This window comes from Ipomoea nil, unplaced genomic scaffold (assembly GCF_001879475.1).
Source record: "Ipomoea nil cultivar Tokyo-kokei standard unplaced genomic scaffold, Asagao_1.1 scaffold0755, whole genome shotgun sequence".
Classification (NCBI taxonomy): Eukaryota; Viridiplantae; Streptophyta; class Magnoliopsida; order Solanales; family Convolvulaceae; genus Ipomoea; species Ipomoea nil.
This window is the reverse complement of record NW_017617183.1, coordinates 1,370,557-1,393,229: the sequence shown is the minus strand read 5'-3', so window position 1 is coordinate 1,393,229 and position 22,673 is coordinate 1,370,557. Positions and strand designations below refer to the sequence as shown.

Here is a 22,673-nt window from a genome sequence, read left to right as displayed (position 1 = left end):
TATCATTATTAATAATTAGATAATTAAATATATACTATTAAATAATAAACATGTTTAGGAAAGTAGATATATTTCGTTAATTAAAAATAAAAGAATTTCCTTAAAGAATACAAGTAATATTTTACAAAAAAGGACTCGATTAACATTGATTTTATTCTTTAATGATGTGTCATCTCCTCATTCACCGCCAGTGTATAGCATCTATACACCAGCGGTGCATCAAATATTAATCCATATATATATATATATATATATATATATATATATATATATATATATATATATATATATATATATAGGGAGGGCTTCAAGTAAGAACTACTGTATAGGTAGGAACGTAAGAACTAATCCTAGCCTTTGAATCTCACCCAATCTATGATTTAGATTTAGTAATCACTAATAAGGAGATCTACAACTTAAATAATTAAAAAGGATACTGGGGTAATTTTCACCCGCCAACAATTAATAACTAATATAATATTTGAATTGATTCCAACAATTTAAGAAAAGAAGATGATTAAGGACTCCACTTGGACTCCAATTCTGTAAACGCCAACATTGCTCCAGAATCATCTCCGCCCAGCGCCTAGGAATTACTGTCGATCGTGTGCATCCTGAAGCAGCTAAAGCCGTAGAGCAAGTGAACTTCATTGGAAAGAATGATGGCTAGAGAAGACCACGACAATAAGTTTAATATTTCAATACCTTACCATGTTTGCAATTGTATTTTGAATTGTAAAGAATTGGGAATGATGGGTTTAAGCATGCAATCAAACGACAAATTAAATCTCATACCACTGTGCAAACAAATGCGGAAACGGTAATCTTCATGTGCACCCACTTAGATCCGCCATCTTATTGAATACAGATCAATTTTGCCACAACGGCACCCCCTACGATGCTGAAGTGCACATATAGGCCTGGACATCTGTGGCTGTGTGCACCTACATTTTGATGAGAGTGCACATACGCGCCCACGTGTACCCATGTATGCACCTGAGACCAATAGTGTGTGCCGTTCAGAGGTTGCACTACGGTTTTTTTCACCTTCTTTATTAGTATATTTGTGTACGAATAATTGATTACCAACTTGATTTTACATAGTCATATAAGTGTTGGCATGGATTCGTGAAAAACAAACTGTTTGAGATGGTGTGTTTGAAGAAAAAATTGAATAGGACAGTGTGCACCTGGGGTAAACAGACTGTGCCATACCATACTTACAACTTGATTTAACATAGTTAATGAGGCACTCCTTAAAGAAGTGGCCACTAGCTACCCCATCAAAAAAAAAAACACACAAAACCCACGCCCGATAGGGTGACTAACCTTAATGAACACGTGCGCTGCAATTGTGCACCTAAGCACACTACTGTGTGCCTTCCAAAGATTCTGGACTCCAATTTTTTTCACACTCCTTATTAGTGCATTTGTGTATGAATAATTGACTTCCAAAATCAATGGCAGAGGGGTGTGTGCACATGTGAGATTCTGAGTGTGCTGCGCTGGACATTTGCGTGAGCACGTATTCATATGGGTGTGTGTACGTGCTAACATACGACCCAAAATGACCACGACTGCTCCAGTTCTGCACTTGTGAACAATAGTGAGTGTATGATGGATAGCCACAACTGCGAGTTCTGACCGAAGAACAAAAAACAATAAATCAAAAAAAAAACGTGCCTAATGGAACGAGCCCACGCGCTACAACTATGCACCTGAGACCAATAGTGTGCGCCGTTCAGAGATTCCGAATAACAGTTTTTTTCACATTCTTTATTAGTATATTTGTGTAGGAATAATTGACTACCAACTTGATTTTACATACTCATACATGCTGGCAAGAATTCGTGAAAAAACAAACTGTTTGAGATGGTGCAATCGTGAAGAAATAGAGTATGGCAGTGTGCACCTGGGGTAAACAGAGTGTGTCATACCATACTAACAACTTGATTTAACATAGTCCACGATGGACTCCTTAAGAAGCGGCCACTGGCTACTCTCGTGCCAAAAAAACACAAAACCCACGCCAGATAAGGTGACTGGCCTGAATGGACACGTGCCATGATATATATATATATATATATATATATATATATATATATATATATATATATATATAGTGCTGTGTGTTGAAAATATTTGAAAATAATTTTCGTAATTTTAATGTTCTAAATAATAATTTTAGCTTGGTTAAAGAATATTTGTTATAATAATGTTATAGTAGAGTCAGATTGCCAGGGACGAAGCTAGAAATTCGGTTGAGGGAGGGCGAAGAAGTAGGGACGCATTTAGATTTTTATTTTCAGTAAAGGCGAACATTAAAACAAAAGAAATAATTAAAAAAAAAAACACGTCTCATTATTAATATAAAATAATATTATATATGTGTGTATGTATTAAATATTAAAAAGTTTTTAAAAACGTGACTGTGTTGAAACTATTGTGAAGGAGTCAAAAAAAACTGTTGAAGCCAACTATCAAAATATGTTACTACCAAGATTTGAACTCCTACCGTTTATTAAGCAATGTCTTTCTATTGCTAGAGACATTGAGAACATCTCCGTTCACCATGTCAAGAGGTCAGCGAATTATGTGACTCATGTGCTTGTATGAGTAACTGGTTCTTTATCTGCATGTCTTGGGTTCTTGGGTCTCATACCCTCCTGATTGTATTGCTTTTTTTTTTTTTTTGAATGTTACTGGCCCTATTACATTGTAGTATCTGTTCATATACTTTCTCAACCTACTGAAACACAAAGAACCAATAACGCCTCCACTGAGGCTCGAACTCGTAACCTTCCAAATGGAAGTCCAACCCGGGTACCATTAGACCACATAGTCTTGGTCCTGATTGTATTGCTTAGTTGATGAGTTCTTAATATATTAATAGTTTGCTTAAAAAAAATAATTGCAGTTTTAGATATTAACATTAACATGATATAAAAATTATTAATAATAATATAGTTATTAATGGACATTCTGTTCATCTATTTATTATGATCTTTATGGTCACCTCACTGCTGGAAATCACTATTTTTCCGACCTCATTTCCGACCACCCAAAAATTTGGTCGGAAAAAATAAATTTTTTCCATTTTTGCGACGAATGGTTAAAGTGGCCGGAAAGTGGCCGGAATTTCCGACCACATTCAATAAGTGGTCGGTAATTCCGACCACCTTTAGAGGGTGGGTCGGAAATATTTTCCGGCAATTTAAACTTTTGTAAACTAATCCTATTTCCGACCACAAAGTGGTCGGAAATCCTTTTTTTTTTTTTTTTTTTTTTTTTTGTGGTTCAATGGTATGAATGCTACACGATTTATCTTTTTATCATTTATTATTTCACTCATACTTTTTTTTTTCAATTTCAACTGACCACGACGAAGAAAGTTTACTAATAGATACCATCTCACCATTCTTGCTATGAAAAATAAGACCGTGCCCTTTCCATGTAGATACAATAAATCATTTTCTTACTTCTACTCTTTAAATCATTTATTCTTGTTAGGACTCTACAATCCTAGTTCTGTTAAGTTTCATCATTCTATATAATGTATTGTATAACATCGTGTATTGTACTACGTATTATTTTTATCATAGAATGCAAACATTCATATGCTATTATTAGTCTAGGTTTTCTCATGACATCCATTCCTGATGACTTTGCCACTATTTCTTATGAGCGAACCATGTCTGACCCTGCTACGCTGTCTCGTATAGTGGTGGTCATGGATGCTCTTTCAACGGCACAACACTTTGTTTCTATCAAACTGACGTAATGGATTGTATATCATCGTGTATTGTATTGTGTATTATTTTTATCACATAATACAAACATTCATCATTATAACTTACCAAAAGTTCATACTAGATCACCCATAATTTATTGAATATGCTAGAAAGAGTTAATTCCAGCAATAGTCCTCTAACTATTGTGATTTTTCAAATTTGGTCATCGTCTTTTAATTTAGACAAAATAAATCATTGAATATCAGAATTGTTCCATCATTGGTCCTTTCGTTAACCAACCGTTAAATAGATGTTAGTGAATGGCTAAAAAGGAAATTCTTCTCTCTGGACCATTGTTGGAATTAACTCTGCTAGAAAAATGTATTATTCCTGTAAACTTAGTTTTTCTCTAACACATTTAATAAATACTGGGGGTGCAGGGACGAAGTCGGGGGGGGGGGGGGGGGGGGGGGGAGCTGCTGCCCCCCTCACCCCATATATAATTTGTGTATATATGTATGTATATATAGTACATGTGTTAGTATTAGTAAAATAAAACTACTAAATATCAATAAGAGTTGATTTAGATGAGTTAGTTGAGCACATGTTGAATTATGATATGATAAAGGACATGTATTTGAATCTTGACAATAACATATTTTTATAATTGGTTTCAACAGATTTTTTTTTTACTCCTTCCCTATGGTTTCGACACAGTCACGTTTTAATATTTAATACATACACACACACACACACACACACACACACACACACACATATATATATATATATATATATAATTATTTTATATTAATAATGAGATGTGTTTTTTTTAATTATCTCTTTTGTTTTAAGGTTTCGCCTTTACTGAAAAAAATTTCTGAATTCGTCTCTACTTCTTCGCCTCCCTCAACCGAATTTCTGGCTCCGTCCTTGTGGGGGTGATATTATAAATTTTAAGTCATATAGTATAAATTTTTGTAAAAAAACATGAAACCATTATATATATATACTAGTAATTGACCCGTGAGATGCACGTGATATATTATATATTCATAAATGTTAAAAAAATAAAATAAAGAAGTCAAAATCGATACTATTTATAAATATTGAAGATAAACATTAACAATAAAAAATAAAGAAGTCAAAATTTATACTATTTACTACACCCATGAAATGCATATTATTCCATAATAATGTAAAACAATTAATTGTTATTATATTTTATTATAATTAGTCAAAGTTCGTAATTTGTCAAATGCATAATATTGCATAATGTTTATACAAAATTTTAATGCGAAAAAAAAAAAAAAAAACTGCCAAATTTTCACCCCAAATTGGCGCCATTCTCAATTTAGCCCCAAAATTTCGCTTATCTTCATTTCCTCGGTTCTCCCTCCACTCCTTCACACTACTCCCTCCTTCAATCCACGCCATTCTCAGATTTTCACCCCAAAAATCTGCCAAATTTTGCCACTCTTTCACTCCTCCACTTCTCCCTCCTTCACTCCCGGATTATTTTGCCCCAATCTTTTGCCTTACTCCTTCAATCTCCCATCCGGCCTTCCTCCTTCCTTCACGCCTCCGGCACCGGCAGCAACTCAGGACCCATCAACGGCAGCAACCCACCGGCACCATCGTCTTCATTAGCAACCCACTGACACCATCGTCTTCATTAGCAACCCACCGGCACCATTGTCCTTCTCGTAAGCAATGTTGGGTTGTTTTAATCTATTGACCTAATCTAGATTTTTAATCAGTTAGGTATATTCATATGTATGTAGAAGATCTTTTTGTGCAGGATGTTGTATATATGAAATAGTGGAAGATCTTTTTGACCTAATTGAAGCCTGCATAACAGTAAGGCATTTGTAAGTTTCTTTATACTGCTTATCTTTTTTCTTGTCTTCTGTCAAGCATTCTATTGGTAGTCATTACTGTTATATATGTGCATTGTTGACGATTCTGGCATCTTGCATTGGATGGGTTTATGTTTTATGCTTTCAATTTTGTTATTCCCTATTTGATCCAGTTTACAAGTGAGTCATATTTGGCTTTGTTACTACTAATATTGACTTAAAAAAAGAACCTTCAAAGTTTTATCCTATTTACTGCATTTTTCTGTTTCATTTTTCAATAGTTTTCTTGTTTTTCTTTTATTTTTTAATTAGAAAAATGATAGAATACAGAAATGTGTTTATTTGTATCTATTTTTCAACTGAGAAAAATACCAAGTAATATTAAACTCAATTATTTTTCTTGTGAATGACTTTTAATGTTTTGTGTTGAGCAGTTGAAGTATGTAATTTGTTTTACATGTTTATGTTTTAAAATGTTTTGTGCTCACGGGTCTGAACAGCCTTTACGGCATTGGGTTGCGGGTACTTTCACCATGTTTGTTGGGCTGTCTATGGCGGAAAGCCGAAAATATTCTCTTCTTATCCCACTTCTACGAGTCTCTATTACTGAAGTGCCAAACTTGCTGGCCCTAGCTGGGAAAGGTATTGTGTTTCTTTAAGTTATTTACTAATTTTTAGTGCGGAATGTGCTGAGTCTGGTTCTGTTGTGAGGTGTTGAGGAATACAACTTTACTTTGATAAAGGTTCATATCTGAGATAGAGGCAGTTTGCAGGCAATGGTTAGCAGATGGCTCTAGAAATTTATTGGTATGATTGTTATATTTAAAGACATGTTAATTTAATGTTTTTGACCTTTCCACATGGCCTGCTTATTAAAGACTTGTTCAGTTAATTGCAGAGTAATAATCATCTAAATCAATTCTACAAACATTTAAAATATATATTGATGGCATTTTAGTAGTTTGTTATTAACTGACAGTGATGCAGTTTAGTTGATATGTCACCATATCTAAAGATGCAATTTTAGTAGTTGTTTGAAGTGTATTGAACAGTGTTGACTCTGATGCCGATAGAATTGACCTACTCTCGTCCCAAGTGGAGGGAAAAGACATTTTGCAGTCCATTTGTGTTCATTACAATTAAGAAATTTAACTTAATCTATATTTATTGTATTTATTTATGTTTATCGGGTGAATCTTTTACTTAATCTACATCTACCTATACATCATATGAAAGTGTCTTATCTTTTTTTCCATTCTCTTTTATTAAGATGGTATACTCTTTTTTTTTGCTTGCTTGACATTCAATTACTTTATGCATTTTATAGGATACTATGAAAGTTCTGGTGCAAAGGTATTAGAGGATGACATGATTGAGACCTATGACAATGATGTGAGGCCTTAAATGTAGTTCAGGTTTCGAAACATTTCTTTTCTCTATTTTCTTTCCTTCATCATCTCTGTATCAGATAGTCAATAGGGTTCTGTGACTCTATAAGAACATTGGATCGATCATCATATATATAGCTTTAATTTTTTATTTGCCCTGTAAAAAAGAAATTCAGGCTGCATATGTTCATCACTGGTTCATCTGCGTAATGTCTTTGTAGCATTAGTTTGAGGAGGTTTTAATGTGTCATCAATCTTCACTGCATGCATATGGAGTTTTACTTGATTGAGAATGGTTCCTTGATACATCATCTCATGCATTTGAACTAGGGGACTTGCTTTCTCTAATCTCTCTCAAACTCTTTCTCAGTTCTTGCTTCTTCAGCCCAATCTCGTTTCTGATGAAGTGATTGCACTATTACCAGATTCTGAAAGTTCCTTCACTCCTTAATCCTTATAGCTATAAGGTAATTAACTCTATTCTACTATTCTTTTTGTTGTTATTATGTGTGTTTTTTTTTTACTTTCTATTGTGTATATGTTTCTTTATTCTTAAATATCAGAGGGAAAATGACATCTAGAAAGCCGACAGAAAATTTTAAAAACAAGGGCTTACACTATGATTAGTGTGTTGCATCTTTAGAAATCTCAAAAACATCTCATAAAAAGAGATGCACTTAGAATATATGTAAAAGCAGTATGTAAAATTTTGCCTAGGCAGAAACGAAATAGGCGAAAGTTTCCACTTTAAGTTGCTTGCTAGTCCAAATAGGTTGTTTCATTTTCTTTATTCTTCTATTACTTTCTATGTGATTGCTACATGCTAACCATAGTACTTATGGTGCTAGCTCTCTCAAACTCTCAATCTATTTACTCTACTTTTTTCTTTTGCAGTGCCAAGGTCAAAGTATGATGCTTGTGAATTGTGATTGATTAAACACTAGTGCCACAGATTGCATGTGAATTGTATTAAATGTATGGTTCGGTGTTGTTTATTTTGATTAGTATCATAAACTTGTATTGGTATGAAACTACTATTGGTGTTACAATTGCTATTTGCAAGTGGATAATTTGTATTTTAAATTAAATTTACAAAGCAGTGAATTTTTCTTTTATTTTCACTTAATTATTTTCCGACCACCAAATGTGGTCGGAACTGCCAATATCACAGATATACAGAAGGTGGGAATTTTCGACGACCTGTGGTCGAAAAATTTGAAATTCGCCAATTCTGTTGGGGTCGATTTGTTCCGACCACTTTACAAAAGTGGACGCTACTTCCGACCACTTCATGTGGTGGTCGGATTTACCGACGAGGGTTTTTCCGAACCCCTCAAATGGTTAGAAAAGTGGTCGGAACACGAATTTTGGCCATTTCCGACCACTTTTTGGTGGTCGGAAAATTGGCAATTTCCAGCAGTGCCTATTTATTAGATCAATAATATAATAATGTCAAGTAGTCATGGGTAAAATGGTTTTGGTCCTTGGATGGTTTTGGTCCTCGGATGAGTATAATGCCTTCATATTTGAGATTGTCATTCAAGTTCACTAGAAGACAATTCTTAATTAGTGATACTTTCATATGCGATGACCATTCATAAAAGATAAGGTCAAACAATATTACATGTTGGGTTGTTACTAAATAAATCAACGTTTGTTCACGGTCAATTGTATGTTGCTGCTTCAAGAGTTAGTAATCCAAATAGTGTAAAAGTTTTAATTTTTAGTGAATTAAAAAAATATTGTAAGTCAACTACTAATGTGGTTTGCAATTTTTTTTTAATAATTTGTAATTTTTCTATTGCCGTGATTTAGTTACTGATTTCGACGAAGCTATTGCATGTCAAAGATTTATGTCATTAACGTCCAAGGGTAAATATAAAAAAAAAACAATTGATTTATTAACATTTGTTTAGTTATTTCTTAAATCTAATAAAATAATATTTGTCAATGAATACATGAACGGTATGAATGAAGCTTCCTCTAAGACGTATTTGAGTTGTGATTCTGTGTGTAAGTCAGATACAAATGTAGATATCTTATCTAAAATTCACATTACTGAATTTCTTAACAGTTTGAGATGTTTAGGTGTTCCTAACCATTGTTTAACATTAAAGGTTGGATCTCCAGTTATGTTGTTGAAGGAAAATAGACCAATCATTGGGGCTTTGTAACATTTGATGAAGTGAAGACACTTATCGAGCCTTCATTTATACAGTGGTAAGATTCCCCCAAGGGAAAAGCGAAGCAAGGGGGAAACGAGTTAAGGCGGCACATGGTTGATCGTTATAAAATTAGGAAATCATATTATTGAAGCTCAAATCTTATGTGAAAACAATGCAGATAGAAATTTTCTTATCCCACGATTGGCATTAACTCCTTCAGACCTAAGACTTCATTTTAAATTCCAAATGAAGTAATTTACAATTACGTTGCCAAACGCTACGACAATCAACAAAAGTCACGGACAAACACTATCACATGTCAGGTTGTTACTAAAAAGACCCGTCTTTAACCATAGACAGTTGTACGCAGCAGTTTCGAGGGTTAATAATGCAATAGTCTTAAGGTTTTAATATGTGGTGAACTTAGAGATTTTTTAAATACTACACAAAATGTCATTTACAAAGAAATTTTTATTAATTTGTAATTTTAGTTATGTGCAAATGTTATAAAAAATATTTTTACTTTTATTTGCTATTATTTGACCCTTTAATTGTAACTCTAACAATATTGCCGTGCATCGCACGTGTGAAATACTAGTATCATTTTATAGTTTCAATTCTAAGAGCATTTTCCAGAATTGGAGTCTATATGTTCCATTTGTAGCATATCTTAATCTTAAACAATCAGATAATCAAAATTTTATGTTTTATGCAAGTTCAATGCCATTTTTTGCCAAGAAATAATGGTCTCTGCAACATTAAATGTGTTGATACAATTAGCACAAAATAGTAATGTGGGGAACCTATCAGCATCTGCACAAGGAATATCCTCTCAAGTCTCAACAAACAACACAGTAATATGCGACTCTAGCTTGTCATCATTAAACATCTCGTGTACAAGGTTGCATATTCATGAATTATCATTAATTCTACGACGCCAAAAAAAATTGTGTATGGTATGACGGCATTTATTATAATTTCCATAAAGTAAAAACTCAAAAGAAAACCCGAGTGCAGCAAAAAAGTTTCCATACGTTATTACTAGCATTACTTGGGATTGTTTGTATGTTTGTTACAGCAGAAAAGTGTACGCCCCGCCACATTTCTCCTAACGCACAACTTCAGTAAAACGAAAGCAACAGTGCGGTATGCAACAGCCATAAGAAACAATACCAGTAAGTTTTTCCATTTAGCGTTGCTGTCCTCGGATATGTTGTATGAGGTTCGCAGAGCCTGCTCGCCCGATATGCTCCTCACCTGCCCGACTGCATAGGACGTCCCGATGTACTCGTTCTCCAAGAGTCCCTGAATGTGTATATATATATGGATGATTATTAGATTCCATAGCATCCACGAGGCATAATCAACATATGGGATTCTGATATTTTTGTTGGAATTACTAGATAAGGCGGTCAAAAGAGTTGAAAGTAGCCCGCACGGGCTTAGTTCAGTGGTTTAGTAGGCAATATTTGAGAGAAGAGATCAAGGTTCGAAACTCGGCAACCACAGTTTGGGGATTATGCCCAAAGTGACAAATCCCTTGTGCGCACCGGCATAAAGGGCCCTTAGGGAAAAAAAAGAGTTTTGACGATTTAGAAACGTGCCTGGATAGAGTAAGTATGAAATGCTATATAGGATATCGGGTACATCCATGCTGGTCCAGGCAAATCACTTCGAATTCTAAAATAGCCAGCAGAAAGCATCATTACCACCTGAAAAACAAATTGCAATGGTTACTGGACTAACTCGAACACGAGATCAACAATCTAATCGGATGTGCCAAGACTCGAAGAGAGATCGAAAAGGAGAAAAAAGAGTATCTATTTCAGAAACAGAAGTGATACTCACATGTACCACCACCAATGTCGTTATGCTCCAGAAGATATCTTGCCAGATGGAAGCAAAAACCAATATCATTCCTTCATTTACTAAGAGACACACAAAGAAATTCAGCACAAAGTACATCAACAACCCGAACTCATCCCGCAAACCAACTAGAAAGTAAAAGACAAGACTTGACGAAATGGATATGAGAAACAAGAACGGGATGCTGGCGAAAAGTTGCCCAAGCAGGAAAACAAAAGCCCCAGAATGCCGGTTCGATTCTTCACAGCTGTATATCTGCATATTATTGTAAGACGTTTGATAGCGTTAGAAATAACCACCGAGTGCGACTATCCACCATTAGATAAGCACGCTTCTATGCAGCATTACCTTGATTTCTTTTGTATGAGAAGGTACTCCAGCTATACTTAAAAGAGAGGTGAACGAAATGAATACAAATACAGCTGCAACTCTTGTCTGCAATGACAAGGAGGAATAAGGTCACGTATGAAGGACAAAAATAAGAGATGCACTGCAGTACTAAGAATATTCGATAAAGAAGTGAAATCAATGCTTTTTTTTTTTGTCAGATCACGAGGTGTCCTGAGCAGGCCCTAACTGTAGGAGGCACCTTTAAGCCCGTACCATACTCAGACTAATCCCGTTCGCACCGGGCCGGCCCAATTAAGGGGCAAAGTGCTGGCCATATTGATTTTTCCATACTCATTCACTTACCCCAACAGAGGACAAGGAATGCCCCAACCCAGAGAATACAGTGCCAATACAGAGCGCTAGAAGCATATAGAGAATCAGCCTAAACCAGTAATATTTCCACTCCCTTGACATGATCAATAAAGATCTCCAAGTCAATACTGCAATTCGTGTTGCACAATTAGCCTTTCCTTTGCTTCTGAGAGGCGGACCTTCCTGTGGCAACAGCAATCAAAAGGGATCATGAAGCAATACAATGTTCTATGAATAGCCAAGTAACTACATCAAGAGCTCTATGAACAATGATGGAATCTAACTGCAAAGCAACAAAATTCGAGAAGCAAAAGGTAAACTCAAGCATTAATTGGGAGGTTCTTTTTGGGGCAGTTACATTCGTTTTTCAGGTGACGAGGGAAACCCGCAGCCAGGGTGTGCATTGGGTAAACCCCACCTTAGCCTAGGTTGCCCATAGCTAATCAGCTCAAACCAAGAAGGCCAATAAACCGCTCCCACTGGGAGTCAAACTTGGAACCTTGTGGTTACCAAGCCAACAGCCCGACCAACTTGGGAAAAGAACAAGAACGGTTTAGTAGTTATTGGAGTTCTGCTTTGTTCTAGGACTTCTAGGTCTAACTTCACCTACAAAAGTATACATGAGATACAAACATACTTGGAATTCAAAGATGAAATAGTTCCATCTAATCCTATCCCACCCCTAGCGGAGAAAAATTGAAAAGTGCTTCAAGATTTTAATTCTTCAAAGATAAGAACATGAGAGTTTATAAATAAAAATAGCAGCCTCAGATAGTAGAACTAGCAAAATTTTACATGTTCTAAAATAAAATACATACACAGCATGTAATTTTCAGTATTCAATATCATACACTCCAGTCAATAGTGCTGAAAGCTACTGTGAAACAAATATTGATGGTAAAAGTACCTTCTCAGTGAGCTTCACTAACATACTCTCAACTGCAGCTGCATCTGCTGAGGATTTATACGTTGCTTCAAGGGTACGTATTGCAACAGCTGTGTCCATATTCACTGATGATAGATCTCCATGGTCATCCTGTCCAAAATTCAATATATTTTCAAATGAAAAACATAAGCCGCAGGGAAGATCTCATGAACCAACTTGGAAAATCTTGATGACTCACAGGGTTCCCAAAGTACAATGGAATTTCCTTTTACTCATACATTATATTACGGCATAAGGGAATTGTTCTCCAGAAAAAAATAGGGAAGACTTTGCATTCTTTTTAACCCAGTTCCCTTGCCAAAAGAAACAATAAATGCTTATCTGATCTAACAATACTTGCAACCAGTACCTGCCAATTTTTGCACATTGCAATAATCCTGTCAAAATCTGTGTTTATTGCCCGCAGGAAATGATCAGAAGGGCTTTGCATGATTGGGCAAGGAAATCCAGCATTTGAGAAGTGCTTCACAAATGAAAGATGTGTTAGTCTCTGTCCACCAAGAATAACTCAGAAAGGAAGGTTTGACATTTGACAATGGTAGAAGACTTGATAGTTTTTGCCTGATTTGTGTAAAGCAATCACTTCAAGACAACATTATCTATAATTTTACTCTTATCAATGTCTTTTATGGGGAAAAAGAGACAGTCATGGAAACTTGAGTAATGGCTTCAGATGAAGCTAACTAACAAACTTTAATGTTGCAATTGGTATTATGAGGAATGCAATGATACAAATAAAGGGAGTGAGTATTGATTCCCATTCTTTTGATTGGTATATGCCAGAATCAAAGAGGAGAATGAAATGGTCATTGTTCAAAAGGACAAAACACCATTCTGGTGTAACCAGTTGAATTTCTTTTTCTTTGTTTCTTTTTCATTGGGTTTTTCTTTCGGGGGAGGTTGGGGGGGGGGGGGGGGGGGGGGGTGAATCTGAGAACGATTTTGTGCCTGGAAAACAAGACTTGAAATTGTTACTAGCAGTAGGAACCTCAAGTTGATTTTGATATGGGATTGAAGGATAAAAATTTGAAGCAAGGCCAAGTACATTCATCTTTAGGTTATGTATTTTTAAGCAATCAATGGCTTTTTGCAATGCTGGAAAAATCATTATTCATATTATTTGTATTTCTTGTAGATTTAGTACCTGCAAGCAAGCCAGTGTTTCTCCAAAGAACAGTGTGTTGCCATTTGAAAGGAGGCATATTCGATCAAAGAGGCCAAATACTTCTGTACTGCTCTGGTAAATGGTGAATATTAAAGTGCATCCTGTACTTGCAAGTTTCTTCAGTGTAACCATCATCAAGAGTGCAGAAACACTGGACATATTAGCAGATTAAGCATCACATACGAGATAATTCAATGTTGGTAAAACAGTTTGATCAATCAATCTTGTTATCTCAACCATATCAATTGTGAGTATTAAATGAAGCCTTATGTCACGGACTGTTTTCCGTGACCGTGTTAAGACCCAAGGAATGAATGGGCCAACTGGTTAGCTTGCCAAATGGGTAAAGGGGGCGTCAATAGCATTAAGGGTGTTCTGCCGTAGATGCTATGGTCTGGCCGAGTCAGGCACGCCGACCCGGTTAAGTTTGGGGAGCCTATCGCTAGTCTTGGACTTGACTATGAAGGGGACCGATGCGATTCGAAGGGCACAACTGGTCAGGAGCTATTGCCGTTCCCCTGATGAGCCCATGGCAAGACGAAACCAGTTTGGCACGTATGAGGGTAAGGCTGGTCCGTGGGGTATGAGGGGCCTAGGACGCCGCATGGGCGTTGTGTGCTGCGCCAGACTCTATGCACGTGACACTTAGGTCTACTGGTGGAAAATATTTTTGGAGTCCTCTCTAAATAAAAAGTCTGGAGCAGGGTGAGAAGTAAACCTGTCAAGATGATAAAGGGGCTCGTCTATAAACAAAACATGCGGTCTCATCACAAGTTCCCTGGCAATGCTGACACGCCTTCTCTCACCGCTTCGAAGACCCTTCATATAACAGTGGCCACCTATAAGTTTATTACCATAATCTCCCAGTGACATAGCATGGATGGCATCCTCCACCACACTCTTTTTCTTCCAAAAGAAACCGGGCAGCTGAAGTAATGCTGAGTAGTAGAGGAATTCACGCACTGTCAAAGATCCTATAAGAGCAGTTTCTCTTTCAACATATCCCTGTTAATGCCCAAAGAATTATAGGATGTCAACATAGTAAATATAGTTACTTCCAGAGATGCACTTATATGCATCCAAAGTTTTTAAAACATGATATCTGTTTTTCTTCATTGAAATTGAATTGTCTTGGAAGACTAATATCAATATCTTTTATAGTTCAAGATTAAATTGCATCATTTGTGCCAATGACCTTGTGGGCTTGTGGTCTAGTGGCATGATTCAAGCCCTAGTGGGGGCGGTATTGACTCTTTGTGCTTCAATAGGTTGAGAAAGTAGATATGAACAGATACTACATTGTAACAGAGTCAGTAGATCACCTTACAGAGAATAACTGCATTTCACTAATCCAAATTTGACATTCTATAAAGCTGCCATTACTTAAGTCAAACAATCCAACTAGTTTGTTTGAGAAGATCGTGAACTTTGAGTCTCCATAGACTTCGGAGTTAAGAATTGTTTACCCCACCTTTGTCTCAACTCTAGCTACATGTTTTTCACTTTACTCGCTGCTTGCAGGTCCACTTTGTGCTTTTATTTTTTGTTTCATTCCCCCCCTTTTTATATGTAGTTTATATTTCTCTTCCCTCCTGTAGCTAGATAATAACTAAATAAGGAACAGTAGCAATAGAAATTGTAATTGTTTTTTAGCCATTAGTATCGGGTCATAGTATCATTATTTTCTTTTAGTCCAGTGCAGTCACGCTTTATGACTACATGCTCATTTGAGCATCCTACAAGTTAGAAGCAGAACCTTTCTCATTTATCATTTAGCATAAACCTAAAGTTGGCACATTAATTGCTAGGGTTTTACAAGATTTATCTCCTTCTAAGACTTCTAGAAAGATAATCATTCTATTTTAGCATCATTATTTGAAATAATTACTGTCCTGTATGATGGAAAACAGAAGTGTATCATAATCGCAAACCCAAATGTCCGCCCATTCTTAAAGGTCATTCTCTGAAAACCTTCTCATACTTTTACCATTGCCTTAAAAGATAGGTAGATTATAAAGAACGGCCAAAACTTAAAGGATCATTTCCTTCTAGTCACACACATAGAATATCCTTGTTAATTATGGAATACTAAGATAATGAAGCTTTTATCGGAAAAATAAATCTAGCCAGACCATCAGAATGAACCCATACATTCTAAGGTAATTGTATTCATCTAAGTTGAATATAGCACTACGAGTTTAATAACAGACCATAAAAGTGAATTTGAGAATCCAGGCACTTATGTTTGAAGTATATATGCAAAATTACCTTAGATAACAGCAAAAACATATGAAACTTTGGTAATATCATGAATTTAAATACATAGATAAGTATCACGAGTAAGATCTTACATAGGACCCATATGGCATGCGTGACTTTGCACCATTTACAAACACCTCACCATACATTCTGGCCGGATCAGGTAACCTTCCTAAAGTAGATTAACAAAATAAAATCAAGTCTTTTATGGAAACATGGACTGTTCTGTAAAACGCAAATGTTTTCTAAATATGCTAACCATTTGAATACAACACAACATACCTGAAAGGGCCCTAAGGAGAGTTGATTTCCCAGACTTAGCAGGGCCCATTATAACAGTCATTGTGCCCGGCAATGCATAACCATTAGAGCTTTTGATCACCTTGTCAGAGTATTTTCTCTTTCCCTTTATAGTAACAGTCAAGTCCTTCCATGCTACCGAGGCCCCAGCAGTCTTCCTTGTTATAACTGCCCCTTCTGCCAAAGGCGGGGACGGCAGTGATCCACTATTAAGCTTCGAAAGGGATGGAGAGGCTGGGGTAGTTGCGGCATGGATAGAGTCACCTCCTTCATCCAACTTTGCCTCAATATCAGTGTCTTCCCAGTCAGGGGAATCTTCAAAGGATATCGGTTGCCTAAGTATCCCAGGTTTTCTTAGGTAAAAGAAATTACTTGAGGGTACCCTACTTGCAGGACTACTTGCTGAAGATGATGAAGACCTATAATGATCTGAGTGGGATTGTATTTCTTCCATTCTTGAAGATTCTCTCCAAAAATTGCAGAACTTGATCCCAAAGTGATATACAGAAATTTACTTCAACACTTCTTAGCTCAGCAAATTAACTCCTGCTAACATTTTGACATAAATCAATATAGCAAAAAATAAAGTTGAATAACCCAAATCAGAATCAGTCAAACAAATTTAAACAAACTCTTCATAAAAGATAAGATTTTTTTACCACTGTTTTATCTATTATCCATGAAAAAGAACCACTAGCCCAGGAATAGAACATGAACATTTGAGAACTTAGAAAGATGACAAAGACCACAACTTTATCTTTCCCAATCCCACTTCACAGTTCCAGATAAATCTCAAAAGCTCATATACACAAAGAACAAAGAAAGAAAACAAAACAGAACTAAAAAAAAGTGAATAAACCAATGCATTTCAATACAAGGAAATAAAGCTCATTCAAGAACAACAACAAATACCCAATGAAAGTAGCATCAAGCATTCAAGGTCCAGGAAATGGCTAGCAGCAGAAGGATGAAGAGAGCAAAGAAATGATAAGGGTTTAAAGATAACCCGATATTAGACTCACCCGGATCTGAATCTTTGAAAGCGCACAAGTGAAGGGACCAGACAGCCGAAAACAGTGAGAAAGCTGCTGCCTGAAGCATGAAGAGCAAGTGAGACATACATACCCGCATTTTCCGGTTGTCCTTTTTCTTTATTTTTATTTTTTATTTTTTGGGGGTCTATTTTTGCCAAAATTTACTTCATTTATCTCCTTTATCTTTGTCTCTTTGCTGCTTTTTTTCTTTGTTGCATTAATTAGGGAAATGCATAAACTTTGCTCAATTCAGAATTATAAGTTATACATTTATTTAGCGTTGCAATATTTGATTCACCGGCTCATAATGACAAATTGGGTTAGGGTAATTGGTCGGGTTGTTAGTTTGGTAATTACAAAGTTTTAAGTTTGACTCTTAGTCAAATGGTTTTTTAATTTTCTTGATTTAAGTCAATTGTTTATAAGTAATTTATGATGATTTATCTCATTGTAGTTAGGAAAAATGTCACTTTTCTCCCTGAGTTATATACTTATAGCACTTTTTCCCCTTGATTTATCCAAATGGCTGTTTTCCCCCTGAAATATTAAATTGACATATTTACCCTTAAAATAAATATTTTATTTATTTTTTTCTAACAAATTATGACCACAATTTGGTTCAAACCAAACATACGCTATAGCAACCAATCCGAAATATTCTAATTACAATTTAGAATCGAAACCCGATATTTAGAGTTTATTAAAATCGCAAACCGGGACGGCCAGTTCATGTTCCAAACTGAAAAAAATAAAATACATTTATTGTTGAATTTAGACTATTTTGAAATAAAGATGGTTCAAAATCGCAAACCGGATCTGGAACCGCCGGTTCACGGTTCAGGATCTAGTTTTTTCGATTCATAATTTTAATAAACTGAAATCCAAATATTGGGTTCTGGATCTGAATCATAACCGTAAAATTTTAATTCGATTATTATAGTATCTGGTTCAATTCGAATCGAACGTGGTCATCCCTACGTATACACAATAATTTGTTGGAGAAGAAAAATAAATAATATGTTTATGTTAAGGGTAGAAATGTCAATTTAATATATCAGTGGGGAAAACCGCCACTTTTAAATAATTGAGGGGGTTAATGTGCTTACATGCATAATTCAGGTGAAGAAAATGATATAAGTATATAACTAAGGGGGAAAAAGTGCCATTTTCCCTTGTAGTTATTTGTTGACGACAAATTATTGTGTCGATTGTAGTCCATACAGATCGTGGACCAAAATGACGTCGTTAAATTTTATGAGTTAGAATAATGTACTTTATGTCTTAGAATAATGAAACTTCTGGGATAAAATAATGTACTTTATGACTTAGAATAATATATATTATGAGTTATAAAAATATTTGTTGCAGGGTCACGTGAATATATATATATATATATATATATATATATATATATATATAAAAGCTAAACGGCGTCGTTTTTGGACCGTGGTCCACACAGCTGTGTGAACCACAGTCCACGCAATAACTATTGTTTGCTAACCAGGATCACATGGTAGAGTTTACTAAAATAATTAGATTAGTGTAGGGTAATCCCAACCAAGTTCATGCTACTGATTTAATAATCACAAGGTTTCAAGTTCAAACTCCATGTGCGAGCAGTCTATATGGCCTTCTTAGTTTGAGCCAGTCAATTATAAGCAAATTAAGTTAGTTTACCTATTTGTGATCATTTATCAACTAAGATCATAATGCAGACTTCATCCAAAACACACATTCGAATAAAAAAGTTGTTTTCTTATATTAAATTAAATAATAGTTCAATTCTAAATTAGTTAGAGTTGCTAATGACCTTGTGGTCTAGTGGTACCAAGTTGCTCTCTCATATGGGAAGTTGTGGGTTCTATTGACTCTATGGGAAGTTGTGGGTTGGGTTCGAGTCTCATTGGAGATGGTATTGACTCTTTGTGCTCCAGTAGGTTGACTGAAGTTTTCTAATTGCATTATAAAAATAAATATATATAATAAATCAAAGTGAGTTGTTATACTTTTTTTTTTAATAAATACATTTTTTATTTGAGTTAATACCTCCAATGGTCCTCCGAGTATTAGGGGTTTACCAGCTATGGTCCTCCGAGTTTTAAATAAGCTCCAATGGTCCTCCATGTTTTAAAAAATAACTACCCGTGGTTCTTTTAGGACGTCTGATCTCGTGGTCATTTTAAACTCGGGTTATTTTAAGAATTAAAACCACGGGTGGTTATATTTCAAAACATGGAGGACTATTTGAGGTCATTTAAAACTCGAAAGACCACAGCTGGTAATAGGGGTGAGCATCGGTCGGTTACGGTCAATAACCGACCGATAATCGAATAACCCATCATACTTTTAACTCTCCATAACCGACTGACCATATAGATATAACCGACCCTATATCGGTTTCGGTCGGTTATTGCGATAACCGAAACACCGACCGACCATTTTTGAGAATAAGACTTAAATAATAAACACTAAACATTCATCACTATAATTCATACTTCCAAGTTCAACACTGCCAGAGTTCCAACACATTCATCAAATTTCAAAAAGGAAAAAAAAAAAAAAAAAAAAACTCAAAGTGCAAACAAATTCAGTTTCCCCAAAAAAAAAAAAAATACCCAAATTAATTATAGAGCCTGATGAATCTGGATCTTGGGATTTTTGGAGCCGAAACACAGCAGTCTAGAGTCAGAGCAAAATCCTTGTTGAGCAACTCCAATCTTAAGAATCTGTATTCAATAATGGTGCTAAAAATTAACAAAGTAAATGCTATTACTACTATCATTATAGACTTATAGAGAGAGAAAAACAGTGTCATTTGTGATTGTAGATAAATTTATCGAGGGTGATTGAGCGGTTGAGCCGAAACAGGGTGACTGGTGAGGGTTGTGAGGCGGTGACTGGTGAGGGCCTGTCCGGCGTGAGCATGACTCAGCTTCGGCCTTCAGTCGTTCGAGAGAGGCGGAGAGGGCTGCGGCGGTAGCGGCGCTACTCGACTGGCCGGCTGCGGCTGCGGAGAGGACGATGGCGGACGGCGGTAGGGTTCGCGATGATAGACAGAGAGAGTGAGACAGGGGCAGACGGTAAGGGAGTAAGGGGGCGTTTGGTTCAGGTTATATAACATAACCAAGGGAATGTGACATTCCAAAACTCAGATTCCTATGTTTGGTTCATATTATCTGAGGGAATCTAACATTCCCAAGGAATGTCACATTCCCTCCACATAGGATTTTGAAGGGAATGTGATTCCCTTCAATTTCTTAGGTTATGTAAGATAACCTTGGTTATGTTAAAGATATTATAGTGTGTGTATAAAAGATAACCCTAAACCAAACATGATTATATAACATACCCCAATTTTAACCAAACACAGGAATCTAAGATTCCCAGCAATCTAACATTCCCTAAGGTAATCTGACATTCCGTGAACCAAACGACCCCTAAGGGTAAAGGGTTACTGGGTCTGGGTTAGTACTTAGTACTTACAGCACGTTTGGTTCACGGAATGAATTTTGAGGTAATAGGAATGTTATTCCATAAGGAATGGAATAGGCAAGGAATAGAATAGGAATTGTATTCTATTGTTTGGTTCGCGAAAGGAATAGACTTTAGGAATTATATTACAGTGTTTGGTTGATTTAAGGAATAGAAATGAAATATGTTTTAAAAGACATAAATACCCTTATAAAAATATGTGATGTAGGCAATGGTGACGGTGGTGGTGGCGGTGGTGGTGGTGGTGCTAGGGTGGTAGTGGTGGTGGTGGCTAGGGCTGTGCATAACCCGTCCAACCCGCCCAACCCGACCGACCCGAACCCGTCATACTGGAATGGGTCGGGAACCGAACCCGAACAACCAAATCCGATCCGAGGCCGAAAACGACGCCGCATTAGTTGGGGCGGGGAGGGGGTTATATTTTCCACCCGAACCCGTCCGAGAACCCGAACTTTTCTAAGCCTACGTATAACCCTATGTAATACGACGTCGTGTAGCCTAAGTATAAATAGAAGAAGAAGCGGAGAAATCGCAACCCTAGTCTCATTTGCGCAGCTCTTCGTTCCCTTCTTCCAGAGAACTCTCTCAGTTCTCTCTTCTCGTTCTCTCTAGTCTCTACCCTAGTTCTCTCAAAGTCTCTTCTCTAGTTCTCTCAGACTGTCTCTTTGAGTCTCTGAGACGCTGAGAGCCTGAGAGTGTGAGTGTCTGTAGTGTGGAAGCTATTATTCTCCGGTGGAAGCTCTCAAGAGTCAAGCGCTCAAGCCCCATTCGTTTCCGGTAGCGATACTCCGGTGGATTGCAGTTCGCTGGCTAGGAATCGAAGCCCTTTGTTCTCGGGGGTTTATTTTAGAGAAACGAAGTAATCTCTATTCTCTAAACCCTAGTTTTTAAGATTGATACTTTGATTGTTTGATTAGGTTTATTCTGATTGTGATTTTTTGATTTGTATGGACTGTGAATAATGTGATCTGTTGAGAAGTTCCAGATTACTTACTCACTTGTCTCTAATTTAAGATTGATACTTTGATTGTTTGATTAGGGTTATTCTGATTGTGATTTTTTGATTTGTATGGACTGTGAATAATGTGATCTGTTGAGAAGTTCCAGATTACTTACTCACTTGTCTCTAATTTAAGATTGATACTTTGATTGTTTGATTAGGGTTATTCTGATTGTGATTTTTTGATTTGTATGGACTGTGACTCTGTGAGGAATGTGATCTGTTGAGAAGTTCCAGATTACTTACTCACTTGTCTCTAATTTAAGATTGATACTTTGATTGTTTGATTAGGGTTATTCTGATTGTGATTTTTTGATTTGTATGGACTGTGACTCTGTGAGGAATGTGATCTGTTGAGAAGTTCCAGATTACTTACTCACTTGTCTCTAATTTAAGATTGATACTTTGATTGTTTGATTAGGGTTATTCTGATTGTGATTTTTTGATTTGTATGGACTGTGAATAATGTGATCTGTTGAGAAGTTCCAGATTACTTACTCACTTGTCTCTAATTTAAGATTGATACTTTGATTGTTTGATTAGGGTTATTCTGATTGTGATTTTTTGATTTGTATGGACTGTGAATAATGTGATCTGTTGAGAAGTTCCAGATTACTTACTCACTTGTCTCTAATTTAAGATTGATACTTTGATTGTTTGATTAGGGTTATTCTGATTGTGATTTTTTAATTTGTATGGACTGTGACTCTGTGAGGAATGTGATCTGTTGAGAAGTTCCAGATTACTTACTCACTTGTCTCTAATT

The 22,673-nt window shown here is 36.1% G+C and overlaps 2 protein-coding genes across 5 annotated transcripts; one reads left to right on the top strand and one right to left on the bottom strand.

Annotated features, from left to right (window-relative positions):
- Positions 1 to 5,025: 5,025 nt before the first annotated feature.
- On the top strand, positions 5,026 to 8,070 carry LOC109176753. The gene is made up of 6 exons (XM_019326143.1): positions 5,026 to 5,437; positions 5,533 to 5,591; positions 6,091 to 6,232; positions 6,918 to 6,982; positions 7,349 to 7,445; positions 7,873 to 8,070. The coding sequence occupies exons 1-5, from the start codon at positions 5,026 to 5,028 to the stop codon at positions 7,427 to 7,429; spliced, it is 759 nt and encodes a 252-aa protein (XP_019181688.1). The 3' UTR covers positions 7,430 to 7,445; positions 7,873 to 8,070.
- A 2,084-nt stretch (positions 8,071 to 10,154) lies between these two features.
- On the bottom strand, positions 10,155 to 17,512 carry LOC109176781 (ABC transporter G family member 3-like). 4 transcript variants are annotated; one of them, XM_019326172.1, is made up of 12 exons: positions 17,404 to 17,512; positions 16,364 to 16,927; positions 16,174 to 16,253; positions 14,541 to 14,827; positions 13,802 to 13,973; positions 13,007 to 13,120; positions 12,619 to 12,747; positions 11,703 to 11,894; positions 11,358 to 11,444; positions 10,992 to 11,264; positions 10,748 to 10,855; positions 10,155 to 10,448 (listed from the first exon to the last, which is right to left on the bottom strand). In XM_019326172.1, exons 2-12 carry the CDS (start codon positions 16,833 to 16,835, stop codon positions 10,191 to 10,193), a joined length of 2,172 nt encoding a protein of 723 aa, XP_019181717.1. In that variant the 5' UTR covers positions 16,836 to 16,927; positions 17,404 to 17,512; the 3' UTR covers positions 10,155 to 10,190. The 4 variants fall into 4 exon arrangements, with proteins under 4 accessions (XP_019181717.1, XP_019181718.1, XP_019181719.1 ...); XM_019326173.1 differs by having other exon boundaries at positions 10,191 to 10,448; positions 16,364 to 16,930; positions 17,404 to 17,503; XM_019326174.1 differs by lacking the exon at positions 17,404 to 17,512 and adding an exon at positions 17,294 to 17,381 and having other exon boundaries at positions 10,191 to 10,448.
- Between the last annotated feature and the right edge of the window lie 5,161 nt (positions 17,513 to 22,673).